Source organism: Podarcis tiliguerta (genome assembly GCF_965153285.1).
Source record: "Podarcis tiliguerta genome assembly, chromosome: W".
NCBI lineage: Eukaryota > Metazoa > Chordata > Lepidosauria > Squamata > Lacertidae > Podarcis > Podarcis tiliguerta.
In genome coordinates, this window is record NC_139552.1 from 10,665,008 (window position 1) to 10,680,149 (window position 15,142).

Sequence of the window (15,142 nt, forward strand, 5' to 3'; positions counted from 1 at the left end):
CAGGGAGAAGAGTCGATGGAAGAAGATTGGAAAAAAATGTAAAGTATATTTACAGAAACATTGCAAAATTAATGAATGCTGGAAGAATACTGGAATGAAGTTACATGGTCTTAGCCGAAGTGTTATTAAGAATTATATGAATATTAATTGTTAATGTGCTAAAGTGGAAAATTTAAAGTTAAACTGTGTTAGGATAAACTATAGAATAAAAATTGAGAAAGAGGGAAAGGATTTGAACTAGAATACAAAAAAGGGAGGTGTGAGGAAGTCGAGGAAACAAGCATATGAAAGATAATGAAATGAAAATTGGATGTGTTTTTAAATGTTTTAATTTTTTCTTGTTGTTTTGTGGTATTGTTTTTATTTTTGTTGTATTGTCTGTTAAATTTTCATTGTTTCTTTTTTCTTTTTCTCTTTGTAACTATTAAACTTTTAATAAACATCATTTTTTTAAAAAAAAATATAACAATAATCTGGTCATCTTTGCTTGAGAGGCACTGTTGGCGGGACGCCGCAAATCCCGTGGCTGTGAATAGAGCCAGGAGGATCCTGGAGCGCTCGGTGGCGCGTAGAGTGGCTGCGATGGGTGGGCGGGTCATTGAACACCCATGCATCCAGTTTAGCAAGGAAGCACTCTATCGCGGGGATGGCGTGCATCTCTCTGATGCGGGTAACGATATTTGGCTGGCCGACATTTTTCGGGGAATCAGGGATTGGTTACAGGTTTGAGGGTATTGGCGGAGAGCTGGGCTCGTGTGGCGATTAGGCATTGGCCGGGGTATTGTTATGCAAATGAGGTCGGGGGGGGGAGGATCGCCATCACCTCCCCCAATTCTTGAAGGGTGGTTCGTTAAAGGACTCCGGGGGCGTCGCCTCGTCCAAAACCTACAGAGGCTAGGGTCTAAAGCGCGCTCCCGAGCGGTAACCCCTTGGGGAGCGCCTAGGGATGTGCATCTCGGGGGCTCCCCCTGTTGGTGCTTAACCCTTCCCGGTTAGACAGGATAGTCTGTTAGGGCCAATGCCTAAGGCCAATACCGCTCTTACCTGTAATCAATAAAGGTGTGGCCATTTTTCGCCCATTAACCTAAATTCTAGTGTCCGGTGTCTTTATTTATTCCATCTGTGGGAGGGGGCGGGTATCGCCACGCAACCACCCACCAAGTTACTCCATCGCCCCAGGATTCAAATGCAGTTTATTGTCCCTCATCCAGTCCACCAGTGCATCCTGACACTGACCCAGTCTAACTGCTGCCAAATCTATTTACCTTTTGTGAAACAGGTGAATGTCAAGGATAGCGTGGAAAACCTGGTGAGCGTCTTGCTCAAAAAAGCCCACAGTGACCTGGAGAAAGTCCGAGCCATTTGGATGCGGATCTGCCATCATATAGGTGATTTGTTACACAATAACAAATTTCGTTATTTTCGTTATTTCATTAAGGGAAAAAGATATATGTTCATTGAATTGATTGATCACTCGCATCTTCTGAACGTTTGTAACCCACACGTGACTTTTGCAGACCCTTGTTCACTATGCATTTCGTGCTTTGGGGTGATAGTTCATAAATGTGTTTATTTCTCCAGAATATGATATGGAAGCCTTCTATGATGAAGCCAAGAGGGCTTCAGAGGCAGCAGATGTCCTGCAGTCAGGAAAAGGAATTTGTACGGGATTTTGTGGACTCTTTGAAGAAATGTGCAGGTGACTTCTTTCAGCCCCAGTTATCAGGTCAAGCAGTGGTTTCGTGGCAGGGATGATGGGAGTTCTGGGGAGCCACAGGTTCCCCAACCCTGCTCAATGGTTTGAATGTTCCTGAAGCAAATTTGCATGTATAGGGTTGTGTTGAATTCTGCTTTGAGCAGATCCACTGAAATCAATGGACTGTTTCTTGGGGAGAGGGGGAAGGCAGGTGTGGAGGACACCCTGGTCCTGAATGGGATAACTGTGCCAATAAAGGACCAGGTGCAAAGGACCGCCATGCTTATATAGCAGGCATGCAGAACCTTTGGCTCTCCAGACGTTGCTCAGCTGCAACTCCCATCAGGCCAAGCAAGCTTAGCCAATGGCCAGAAATGACAGGAGCTATACTTCAGCAACATTTGGATGGCCAAAGATTTCCTACATCTGTAATATGAAACAAAACAAAACAAACAAACAAAATAAATAAATTCCTTCCAGTAGCACCTTAGAGACCAACTAAGTTAGTTATTGGTATGAGCTTTCGTGTGCATGCACACTTCTTCAGATACCATGCACACGGAAGCTCATACCAATAATAAACTTAGTTGGTCTCTAAGGTGCTACTGGAAGGCATTTTTTTATTTTGTTTCAACTACGGCAGACCAACACGGCTACCTACCTGTAACTTGTAATATGAAAGAAAGAAATGAGGCAGGCTGTGGCCACAGTTGGGTCTGTTAGCACTACTGAGCCATGGCTTTTCTGAAAAGTAAAGTAGTGGTCCCAGGTGACACTCAAAATAATTCTATTTTCGCCATCAAAATCCCACAATCCATATCCCTAATGAGGCAGACCGGACAGGACAAGAACAAGTGTAAAATGCAATGAGCTGGGAAGGCTGTTGTTTGGCTTCTGAAAACAGCAAAGTGAAGGAGGACCTTGTTAGAAAGAAAGAAAGAAAGAAAGAAAGAAAGAAAGAAAGAAAGAAAGAAAGAAAGAAAGAAAGAAGTGAAAGCAGCCACAGTCCCTTGATCACAAGGGTGTTGCGTGGCAAGTCCCCCTCCCCCCTTGAGAAATAAAGACACAGGACACGGTATATAAGGTTAATGGGCGAAACTTGGCCACAACTTTATTGATTGCAGGAATTGAACGGTATTGGCTTAGGCATTGGTTCTATCAGCTAACCGGCTTCAGCCCAATTGCATGAAGACCGGTGAGGGTTAACCACCAGTAGGGGGAGTCCTGCTGATGTACATCAACTAGGATCTCCCCCGGAGTCACCGCTCGGGGGCGTGCCTTAGGCCCACACCTCCATAGGCTTCGGACAGGGCAACGCCCCCCAGAATCCTTTACTGGACTACCCTTTGCTTTGGTGGAAGGTGATGGCACTTCCTCCCCCCCTCATTTGCATAACAATACCCCTACCAATGCCTAACCGCCAATCGAGCCAAAGCTCGCCGCCAATACCCTCAATTGCTGGTGTTGTTGAGTCGTTTAGTCATGTCCGACTCTTCGTGACCCCCTGGACAAGAGCACGCCAGGCGCTCCTGTCTTCCACTGCCTCCCGCAGTTTGGTCAAACTCATGCTGGTAGCTTCGAGAACACTGTCCAACCATCTCGTACTGTCGTCCCCTTCTCCTTGTGCCCTCAATGCAGACCTTTAACTGTGGCTAATGTTAGCCATGGTTTGTTTAAACAAGCTAGCTAGGTAAACTATAGTTCAAAGACGGCTTGTCAAACCATAGTTAACATAAAGCGCTGTTTGTCGGATTTGGGTGAGACAACAAACTTTGCTTAATCTAAACCAGGAGGTCGGTTCCAAACTCTTTGCAGGTGGGCAGAGATGGAGGGGGGTGGGAAGAGTGTGAGCCTGAGGCCCTCTAGGGCTCATTCTCTACATGCTAAATTATAGTTCTACTTGAAATCTGAATTGGGCATGTAAATATTCCATACTCATTCTTCAACAGCTTGGCCTGCTTCACCCTGGTTCTGATTTCAGAAATGTTATGAAAGACCGCATGATTCCACGGTCTTCTTTTGCAGATACAATGAGTTTTACTTCTTTACCCATCCTGCTCTGTTTATTGAGGATCACTTCCCAGATGACCCCAGATGGCAGCTTCTGAAACAGACATTAAGGCTGAAGAAGAACGGGTGTGATGGCTAAAATATGCCTGAGTTTTATTCTGTAGGGCTGACTGACTGGAACATCCACAGAAACAGAAACATCACTCGCTGGAACATGTAAAATCAATTAGAAGCATCTATCCAGAACACAGTTGCACTGGCAATCGGTCTCATGTTTTTCAAAAGGGAAGGACTGCGTCACATAAGCCAATACCCTAGCAAAGCAGAAGCACTGGGGGAAATCTGCATATTTGGCAAGTTAATGTTTTTAAGAGACAATTGCGCTTATGAGATACACACACACATTATTTATATAATTGCCATATATATATATATATATATATATATATATATATATATATATAACACCTCTATTTCTTTATTAGTAACCTTGATGTCAAACCAAAGTGACCTTAGCAGCCGCTTGCCAACTAGAACAGAATAATTACATTAGAGTACGTGTTTGTATGTTGCTTAGAGAGGGCTAAGAAGCAATCAAGATTGCTTGTTGCAATTCACATTCACCGCTAATGTGGACTTTTGCTACTTTAATAGGTGGAAACATTGAGCCTGTGCAGGTGGTGAATGTCCCCATATATGTGAAGAGGACAGTATTGAGGACAAACTTTGTTTTGGGACAACTTTCTAAGATCCTGTGTGATAGATAGTCTCTCGGAAAAGATTAAAGATAAGCAAAAACAGGAGTTCATTGGTAACTGAACTGGACAACAGGGTCGAAGCAACTGCTTATAGACATTTCTGAAGGCCTGGGCCACTCCCACTCCCCACGTGATTGGCTGTCTAAACTTCCAAGCTGCGAATCATGACTCAGAGTTTAAGGGCCAATGGCAGAAGCCCAAATCCAGAAATGTTCTGTGATTGGATATCATGTATCGAATCAGAACACAGGAGCTCAGAATCCTTAGTCCAGACTCAAGACCACTGAATACATAACAGGCCCCATGGCATTTTCAGGAGACTGGCTGACTATTGATGTGTAACCACAAAACTCAAGAACTGTCCCGCTTGCTAGAATTGAGCTGAATGTTGTTTCTGTTCCAGACTATCCCTATAATTAAGGGGAGTAGTCTGTTTAAAGAATGGCAAAGAGCGATTTCAAGATATATATGGCAGGGCAAAAAGCCGAGAATACAATTTAAACTTTTAACAGATACAAGACAAAGAGGAGGCTTTGCCCTGCCCGACTTGAAATTATACTATGAGGCATCATGCCTTTGCTGGTTGAAAGAATGGATAAAACTAGAGAACAAGGAATTGTTAGACTTAGAAGGATATGACAATAGATTTGGTTGGCATGCGTACTTGTGGAAAGATAAGAAAAAAGTACATAAAGGTTTTGGGGACCACATCTTCCGAGGTCCATTAATCGAAGTTTGGGATAGGTATAAAAACCTATTGGAACCTAAAGTACCACACTGGTTATCACCATTAGAGGTTATGAGTGTAAAGAAAATCAATATGAGAGGTGATTGGGCAACATATAGCCAATTGTTAGTGAAAGAAGGAGGAAAATGGAAAGTGAAACCATATGAATAAGTTAAAAAGCATGTATACGATTGGTTGCATTATTACCAGGTAAATGAAATGTTTAGGAAAGATGCAAGAGAATGGGGCTATGCAGATAAAGATTCAACATTCCAGTCAGAAATAGTAAATAAGGAGGTTAAAATTCTGTCAAAAATGTATAATTTGTTGTTAGAATGGAATCTAAAAGATGAAGAAGTAAAGTCGGTCATGATACTTTGGGCCAGAGACTTTGGTTATAATATACAGTTTGAAGAGTGGGAAAAACTGTGGAAGGAGAACTTAAAATTTACAGCATGTATGGCATTGAAAGAGAATGTGATGAAAATGTTTTATAGGTGGTATATCACACCGGTAAAATTGGCAAAAATGTATAAGACCTGTAATAAGTGTTGGAAATGTAAAGAAAAAGAGGGCTCTTTTTACCATATGTGGTGGGAATGCAAGAGAGTGAAAGACTTCTGGGAAATGATATATAATGAGTTGAAGAAGATTTTGAAATACACTTTTACAAAGAAGCCAGAGGTCTTTCTCTTAGGTATTTTGGGAAAGGAAATTAAGAGAAAGGATAGTAAATTTCTCCAATACGCAGTGACTGTAGCAAGAGTGTTACTGGCACAAAAATGGAAACAACAGGAAATGCCGACAATAGAAGATTGGAGGTCTAAGTTGTTAGACTATGCTGAACTGGATAAGATGACTGGAAAGATTAGATACCTAAGAGACCAAAAGTTTACAGAAAACTGGGGGAAATTTGTTAAGTATCTGGAGAGTATAAGTGATGGTCAGATAACGCTAGAAGGTTTTAAAAGAGCACTGTGAATATATGAGAGACACTGTTAAAAGGAATGAGAGGGGAAAAATATAACTAATGACAATGGTAAAAAAAGGAAATGCGGAAATTAATAGTGACTACGAAAGATTTACGGAAAAGCTGAAGGAAGTCCAAAATCAAAGACTTGGAAATTGAAATGTGAAATGTGAAAATAATGTATGTTTTGCTTTGTTTTGTTTTGTTGTAAATTAATAAAAATTATTTATATAAAAAAAGAATGAATTGAGCTGAGGGATCCCCTTGTACCCTTGGAGATCTTTCGAAAAGCAAAGACACGTAGGATTTTGCCTTGATAAGAAAAGAAACAAGAATCAGTGATGGGGGAAATTTTGTTCTGGGGCTCAGCCCCTGCACTTCCTCCTACTGCTAGCACTCAGTCGTGTGCTAAGTACAAAGATCATGCCCCTTTTGGACTTCCAAAGGATGGGAAAACCCTGCATTTAAAGACACGGGACAACAATGGGATGGGGCGGATTTCATGCGGACGCCAATATATTACAGTCAAACCTCAGCTCCCGGACGCCTGCGTTTTGGAACGTTTCGGCTCCCGAACGTCGAAAACCCGGCACATTTCAAAACGATTGTGAGGCAAAGTAAGAGTCCATCAGTTCCTGAGGTGAAATTTTGGTGTGGGGAACGTCTGACCTCTGAGCACATCTTGCCCCCTCCCCAAGTCTTCCCCATTTGGTCCATGAGGCCATTCTCACATGCAGGTAAGGGGTGAGGCTTGACTGATAGGACATGGCTTTCCAAAGCTGCTTTCTTTGCACAGCCCTCAAAGCATGGGACTAGTTGTCAGGATCCTCTGAAGAGATGCAGAAACCAGGGACCCCTTGCTAAGCAGGATGGCTCCCCCTTCATATCAACGCAGAACATCCCATTCAGTTGGGCTGAGCCATGGCACTCCTGGCAGAGAGCTCTTTGGCGAGCCAATACTCAGTCCTAAGTAGAATTGCCCATCCCTTCAGATCCTTCTGAGCACTAAAAAAGGAGGGAGAGGTTTCTTCCCTTCCCTGTGAAGCCCAAGCTTGCTGAGCTCTTCAAGGCTTCCCCTCCTTCCTTTAAGCCTGATCTCACTGCAGTCCTAAAAGGGGGAGACTCTCCAAGACTGTAGTGATATTAGGCTCTTTCCCTCCTCCCTTTTAGGCCTGATGTCTCTTTGTTGGTAGTGAAAGGGATTTTGACCCAAGATACAGATCCCAATAAGGATCTGGCACACGAAGTCCAAAGGTTTCCCACCTATTCAGCCTAGCTGGAGAGAGCCAACCTGAGGAAGCTGGCACAAGCTTCTATCTAGATGCTTCAAGAAATAGGGTGGGGGCCTGGCAGCGAAATAGAAATTCTAACAAGGCTGATGCGTCTGATAGCTAACCTAAAAATTACTAAATATATATTCTTTTTCATGGAGCACATAGTTAAACTATGGAACTTGTTCCCACAAGAGACAGGGAAGGCCTCGAAACATCGATGGCTTTAAAAGAGCATTAGACACGTCCTTGGAGGAGAGGGCTATCAATGGCTACTAGCATTGATGGCTATGCTCTGCCTTCACAGTTGGAGGCAGAAATGCTTCTGAATACCAGTTGCTGGAAACCACAGGAGGGGAGAGGAAATGAGCAATGGGGACACCTTCTGTATCTGCGCTTCCCCACGCAGGGAACTTTGACACACTCCAGCGCTGGTTTGCTCAAACATGTTATGCTTTCCCCCTTTGTTTTGTCTTCATGGATGCTCTTCCTGCTACTCGTCTCCTAATGCCAAGGTCTCCAAGCAAGGGTTTGATAAACCCAGATCAAGCCATGCTCTTCCCTCATCCCTCCAGTTGGGCATTTCATTCCTGGCTCGAAGCACTTAACTGTTCCTCCAAGGAGCGCCTTTCAAGTAGGCTTTCAGGATGGGAGGAGTACAAGCATCAATGCTGCCTCAGGACGAAGATCTGTATGGTAAATAGAAGCTTATGTATGGCTATTGATCTGGAGCCTCTGTGTCAGCTGCAGGGAACCTTTGGCCCTCCAGATGTTGTTGGGTGACAACCCCTGTTAGTCCCAGCAAGCATGGCCAGGGATTATGGGAGCTGTAGTTCCCCAGCATCTGGAGGGCCAAAGATCCCCTACACCTGCTGTATATATTAATACTACTTAGTAGTGCTGCGTATCTTAGGAAATCATTTTATGAGCCCGTCACTCAACCACCCAGTGGCGTAGCTAGCCGCTCAGGGGCCCAAGCCACCACGTCACTCCCAGGAGAGATGCGTGGCTCGGGCGCGCTTCTGGCCCCGCGGGAAGTGCTGCCCCCTGTGGTGTGGCGCCCAGTGCCCCCTCCTCCCCCCCCCCAGCTACATCTCTGCACCCACCTCTTGGGATATCCTGGGAACAAGGCTTGAATGGTAAAAATTAACTGCGCTCAGTGTTATTTTTCTAGAAAAAGAGGTGCCAGAACTCACCACGAACGCTTCCCTTGTTCTTTTACAATGGCAATGGCACCAACCTGAGAGGTGCCAGAACTCAGTTCCAGTGAGTTCTGGCTGGGGGGAAAAGCTGCACTATATTTTTTTCCTCTAAGGCTGGAGCTTCAATATGTGGCATGTGGGTGGGTGGGTACATTTTCTCCCTCACCTCAAGCAGCCCTGTTTGTGTTCTTGTTATGCTACCATTATAGTTCCTGAAATGAGCTTGCAGTTGGCGTTCGGTTGAATGCATATTGCAGACGGATGCAGTGAAATTTGCAGCCGGGGTTAAGGGATTCCTATCAAAGCCAGATGTTTGGTGCGAAGAGGGCTTCTCTAAGGAGGTACCAGCTCTTCCAGTGGGAAGTGCAAACCATGCCATACGCCTTGTGTACTGTACTCAAAATGGTCTTGCAAGATCAGATCAAAATCCTACCTGGTTCAGCATTCTCCCTCTCCTTCCTTCTGTCTGTGTCCTTTTAAGCAGAGCAACGTTGGTCTACTCCCTGCTGCTGTATTTCCCTTGGGGAGAAGCAGAAAAGGCTCCCTATCTCTATTCCCTATTGGTTCCCTGCATTCCGACCCTTTAAATCACATCATAGGTCATCCTTTGCTCCCCCTCCCTTTCCCCACTGTTTCAAGAATGACTTTTCCATTTTTGTTCCTAGATTATCCATGGGATAAATCCAATCAGAAATCAATACAAATAGACTTGGCAAAGTTTAAGGAACTGGATGCCTATGCACAGAAGGTATGCTGTCTCTTATTGTGATATATGCAGCAAGGAATTTGCTAGGATGCTGAGGTTTCTAATGTGCATTTGGAATTTGAGAGTGCTTTCAAGTGTCCTCTCCTGATAGGAGGCAATTACTTCTGTTCAGATGGAAGGTCCAAACTGGGAACTTCATGAGTCACAAGACCCTGCTCCTGTTTTCCAGACAACTAACACGGTGGAGCACCTATTCACATGCGCTGCACACACCATGATGCATTTAAAGAACACCAACTCCCCAAAAGAACTATGGGAGCTGTAGTTTTCCCCTCACAGAGCTACAAATCCTAGAACCCTTAACAAACCACAGGATTCTCTTTCTCTCTCTGTGCGTGCGTGAATTAAATGCATGCATATACACCCATATTTAGTTATTTAGCAGCATTGCTTTGCTTTAAAAATTCAGGAGATAGCTCCAAAGTCAATTCGGAGGAGAGCTAGCAATCATAGGCAATATGAAAGGGTTTGAACGACTCCTCTCTCTTTCACAATTCACTTTCGATCGTATTTATACTACAGACTGAAATTGATTTGGTAGTTACTTCCTCTCCTCGGGGAACTCCGAGTACTATACTTCTGTGAACAAGGCTAGCAGTCATTAACAGAAAATTCTCAGTGCCCTTGCCAAACCACAACTCCCAGGAATCTCTGGGGGGCCTCGCCAGAATTAAACTGGCATAAAATTAATATACTGGTGCAGTAATCAGCCCTGGGCTTCCCCCAGTGCTGTCAAGTGACAACAGTAGGGCCGGCTCAGGATCCAGGGTTGCCTTGGTCCCTCCCTGCCCCCAGAATGCCCCCCCCCAGTTGTACTTCCACCCACCCAAAGGTGCAATGGGCAGTGGCAAAGCTGCATGCTCTGGCACCAGGGGCGGAGAGCAGGCAGGGGCGTGGCTGGCGTGTGTCCCGGGGGCGTGGCACATCGCCTGCGGGGGCGTGACATGCATCCTGGGGGCGTGGCGCCCAGCACGTGGGGCGGGGTGGCGCATGTCGGGGGCGGCCGCAATGGTACCCCCTCCCCGATGGTGCCGGGGGCAGTGCGCTCCCCCCCCCCCGTTCCTCTGCCAGTAGCAATAGGGGAACTCTGCACTTGTGGGGAGACAGTAGCAAAGAGGATTTGGCTTTCAGCTGAAGATTGTAGAAATAACATGCCTGTGAACCCTGGAAAAAGGAAAGGTTAATCATGCGTCTCCCTTCAGAACAACTCCCCCCCCCCCCCAGGGTACATTTTTGGCAAGTATAATAAATTCTTTGATTGATCAATCAAGTAAAACACATACACTTAATCGACTAACTGTGCAATCCCAGTGAATTCAGCAAGAGACACTCTTGTAAGTGCACGCAGGATTGCACCCTAAAATTTCTTTAAACAAGTGGACTTAGGTAGAAGAAAGGAACTGGTACCCCCTCGTCCATATTAACTGCTTCCAAGTCTATTTACCTTCTGTGAAACAGGTGAATGTCAGGAATAGCGTGAAAAACCTGGTGAGTGTCTTGCTCCAAAAAGCCCACAGTGACCTGGAGAAAGTGCGAGCCATTTGGATGTGGATCTGCCACCATATAGGTAGGTGGGGGTACCACCTTTCTGCATACTTGAGTCCCCTTGCCTCTGTCAACTTCCGGTATTAAAAGATCAGCCTTTGTCACTGCCCTGCGCCCATGAATCCAGCTCTGTAGCAGAGTTCTTTAGCAGACACCCAGTCCAGTGATTGCCAGCCAAGGAAGATGGATACGTAAGGTCATATCAAAGCAAGTCATATTCAGAGTAGACCGGCTGAAATCAATGGATGTAAGTAACTCATGGACATTAAATTTAGTGGGTCTACTCTGAGCATGGCGTCTTTGCAGCTGTCTCGGGCATTTTCACCATTTCATAGCCAGTCATGTCAGCTCCATTTGCACAAAGGATTCTGGATTGTAACCTGTGTGGATCAGTGATTTGGTGTTTGGCTCAGACAGAGCTTGACTGGGATCTCTGTTCAGCCATGAATCTCAGAAGGGATCAGGAGGTGCTCATTGATAACAGAAATCACTGGGTTAAAGCTCACTGAAAGTGCCGCGGTAGCATTATTATCAATTTACGATGGGGTGGAAGGTTTGCAGGCTATGAAGGACTCGCTCACAATTTTTTTGAAAGCTGCACGAATTATGATAGCTAGCAAGTGGAAGGGGCAAGCAGAATATAAAATGGAAAAATGGTATGAAGAGGTGTGGGATATATAGCTATTAATGATAAATGAACATGTGCCATTAAGGTAAGACGGGGAATATGCAGGAGGAATGATTTTGAGGAGATATGGAGGGTGTTTGTAGAATTTGTACTGTTACAACGGAAAGGGGTCAAACCATCGCTAGAGGTGTTGAAATTTTGGGAGGTTGGATGGTTACAATGGAATGGTCTCGCTGGTGGGGTGCACATTTTTATTCTTATTTGTTTATTCTTATTACTTTGTCAAAATAAAGTAAAGGTCGCAGCACGGGAGGAGAGGAGGTGTCTCCCGACTCCTAACCCTTGCACCAGTGTGCATTTTTATTTGGCAACAAGACCCTGGGTCTACACAAAGCAGATTTACGAGTGCTTCCAGACTTTCTCTTTTGAGGTGCGATTCAATCACATATGGGCAAATTCATGTTGTGCAATCCAAAATTCATTTGGAGCTCTTGCAAGACAAGCCACCCCACCCCCCAATCAGATATTGAGAAACACGATGGAAAGTGTTGCAAAGTGTTGCCACCCCACAAGCAAATCAGAATGGGTGCTCATTGTCTTTATTTCTACAGAATATGATGTGGAAGGCTGCTATAACCTGGACAAGGTGTCATTTAAACCAGCTGATGTCCTTCAGTCAGGAAAGGCTATTTGCGGTGGATATGCTCGACTCTTTCAAGAAATGTGCAGGTAACTTCTGTTGGCTCCAGCCATCATGGCAAGTGGTTGTTACTTGGCTGTAGCGACAGGAGATCTGGAGAGCCACAGGTTCCCCACCCCTTGCCCTAGGCAGCTATCTCCATGCTTAGGCGTGATCAACTCGCACGTGACAGCCCTCGGAAATAAGTAAATCAATAGATTCTAAGCAGAAAATGGCGGGAGAGAGCTGGAGAGTCCTCATGGCTCATGAGGAGACCCTCGCCAGAACCCAAAGAGGACTTCAGTGGGAGCGGAGGAAGCCCCAAAGAGAACGGAGGCACAGTGGGGCTTTGTTTAGGCTGCTCAGCCTCCCCACCTAGTAGCTGACACACGTCACAGCATGGCAGCAGCTGCTGCTGCTTTTCCACAGGTCCTCCAGCCAGCTCCAGAGCTTCAACTCTAGTTGAAAGGAGTGTTGTGGGGGGAGAGAGCTGGAGAGCAGGAAAAAATGAGCTTTTTTTAGTGTGTGCTCCCTACTGACACAGGGACACGGGTGGCGCTGTGGTCTAAACCACTGAGCCTCTTGGGCTTGCCGATCAGAAGGTCGGCGGTTCAAATCCCCACGATGGGGTGAGCTCCCGTTGCTCGGTCCCAGCTTGTGTTTTTCTGCCATATTGGAACAAATGAGAATCTGTGGAGAACCTGATTGCTGTTTTCTCTGATCCAGCAAAGTGAAGGACAGCCACTCCAGCCTATCAAAGCGGTGAAAGCAACCACTTGTCCTCTTGGTAGCAACACTGTTCCTGAATACCTTCCTCCCCCTCTCAGTATTGCAGGGATACAGTGCCAGTATTTGATAGGCAGCTGCAGCGTAAAGGGGAAGAGTGACCATGCCTGGAATGCTGTCCGCATTGATGGAAGGTGGCATCTCTTAGACTGCACCTGGGGAAGTGGCTCTGTGAATACTGCTTTTAGCAAGTTCACTTTCAGGTACGTTGTTAGGCAGACCAGGCAGAGCGTGGGACACACTGAGGGGGTAGCAGAAGAAGAAGAGTTTGGATTTGATATCCCGCTTTCTCACTACCCTAAGGAGTCTCAAAGCGGCCAACAATCTCCTTTCCCTTCCTCCCCCACAACAAACACTCTGTGAGGTGAGTGGGGCTGAGAGACTTCAGAGAAGTGTGACTAGCCCAAGGTCACCCAGCAGCTGCAGGTGGAGGAGCAGGGAAGCGAACCCGGTTCCCCAGATTACGAGTCCACCGCTCTTAACCACTACACCACACTGGCTCTCACAGTTAACTTCATTTGCTTTCAGGTGGTTTTGTTTTGCTTGGACCACTTGTCAGAGTTTGCAATTTGATGGCCGCAGGGCTGATTAATGTAAGCAAGTGCAATAAGAATGCTGCAGCTAGGTTGGTGACTGGGAGCGGCCGCCGAGACCATATAACACTGGCCCTGAAAGACCTACATTGGCTCCCAGTACATTTCCAAGCACAATTCAAAGTGTTGGTGCCCTAAATGGCCTCGGCCCAGTATACCTGAAGGAGTGTCTCCACCCCCATCCTTCAGCCTGAGGTCCAGCTCTGAGGGCCTTCTGGCAGTTCCCTCACTGTGAGAAGTGAGGTTACAGGGAACCAGGCCTTCTCAGTAGTGGCGCCCGCCCTGTGGAACGCCCTCCCATCAGATGTCAAGGAAATACAATAACTATCTGACTTTTAGAAGACATCTGAAGGCAGCCCTGTTTAGGGAAGTTTTTAATGTTTGAAGTGTTATTCCGTGCAGAGTGGCTCTGGAGGCCCGGCCAGATGGGCGGGGGTATAAGTAATATTTCATTATTATTATTATTATTATTATTACTACTACTATTTACTAAGCCATGGGCATGGAGTGTCCTGATGGCAGGGATAGATACCATCTATTTATCCTCTTTGAACAGTTCTGGAGTGTTGTGCTTATTCTGGGCTACATGTGTAAAATCTGGGGATTCTGGAGGCTGGATTGTTGCAACACAGCAGCTTCCTCAACCAGATGCCCTCCAGCTGCTCTGGATCACCACTCTGTTTGCCTGTCTGGCCCTGGTGCTGATTTAGGCATTATTATGAAATACTAGACTATTGCGCCTTCTCCTTTTGCAGGTACGATGAGTTTTACTTCCTTACTCACCCCGCTCTGTTTATTAAGAAGCACTTCCCTGAGGACCCCAAGTGGCAGCTTCTGAAACAGACGGTGACACTGGAGCATCAGCATGATCTGACTTAAATGCAGAAGGACTGACCGTCGCAGTCATAAGAACATCAACCACTGAAAATGGGTAAAGTCAATTAGAAGCATCTGTCTTGTTCCCTTTGATATCACAGTTACATTCACAATCAGCCTCATGTACAAGCTGTTACTGCAGTGTATATAACAGGGATGGAGAACCAGAGGCCCTTTCAGAGGTCCTGCACTACAACTTATCCAGAATGTGGCAGCTAGACTGGTGACTGGGAGCGGCCGCCCAGACCACAGATCTTGAAAGACCTACATTGGCGCCCAGTCCATTTCCGAGCACAATTCAAAGTGTTGGTGCTGACCTTGAAAGCCGCCTAACTTGAAAGCACACCACCCCAGACTCTCAGCTGTGGTTAACGTTATAAAGTTATAGAGTTATTATAGAGTTGAAAGGGACCACAAGTGTCATTCTGCCTAACCCCCAGCAATGCAGGATTATTATTTTTGCCCCGTGTGAGGCTCAAACCCATGAACCTGAGATTAAGGGTTTAAACTCCTGATATGTCAGGAGTGCTCTGATGGTGTTTCCTACTTGGCAGGGGGTTGGACTCGATGGCCCTTGTGGTCTCTTCCAACTCTATGATTCTATGATTCTATGATTGAAACAAGCTAGCTGAATG

General features: G+C 45.7%; 1 protein-coding gene across 1 annotated transcript; it reads left to right on the top strand.

The window, feature by feature from the left end:
• Positions 1–646: 646 nt before the first annotated feature.
• Positions 647–14,495, top strand: LOC310668792 (kyphoscoliosis peptidase-like; the record flags this gene model as incomplete). Its single annotated transcript, XM_083422120.1, has 7 exons — positions 647–670; positions 1,280–1,388; positions 9,300–9,382; positions 10,859–10,967; positions 12,185–12,302; positions 13,080–13,241; positions 14,387–14,495. Coding segments are annotated over 7 exons (714 nt in total), but the record flags the coding sequence as incomplete, so codon positions are not given.
• Between the last annotated feature and the right edge of the window lie 647 nt (positions 14,496–15,142).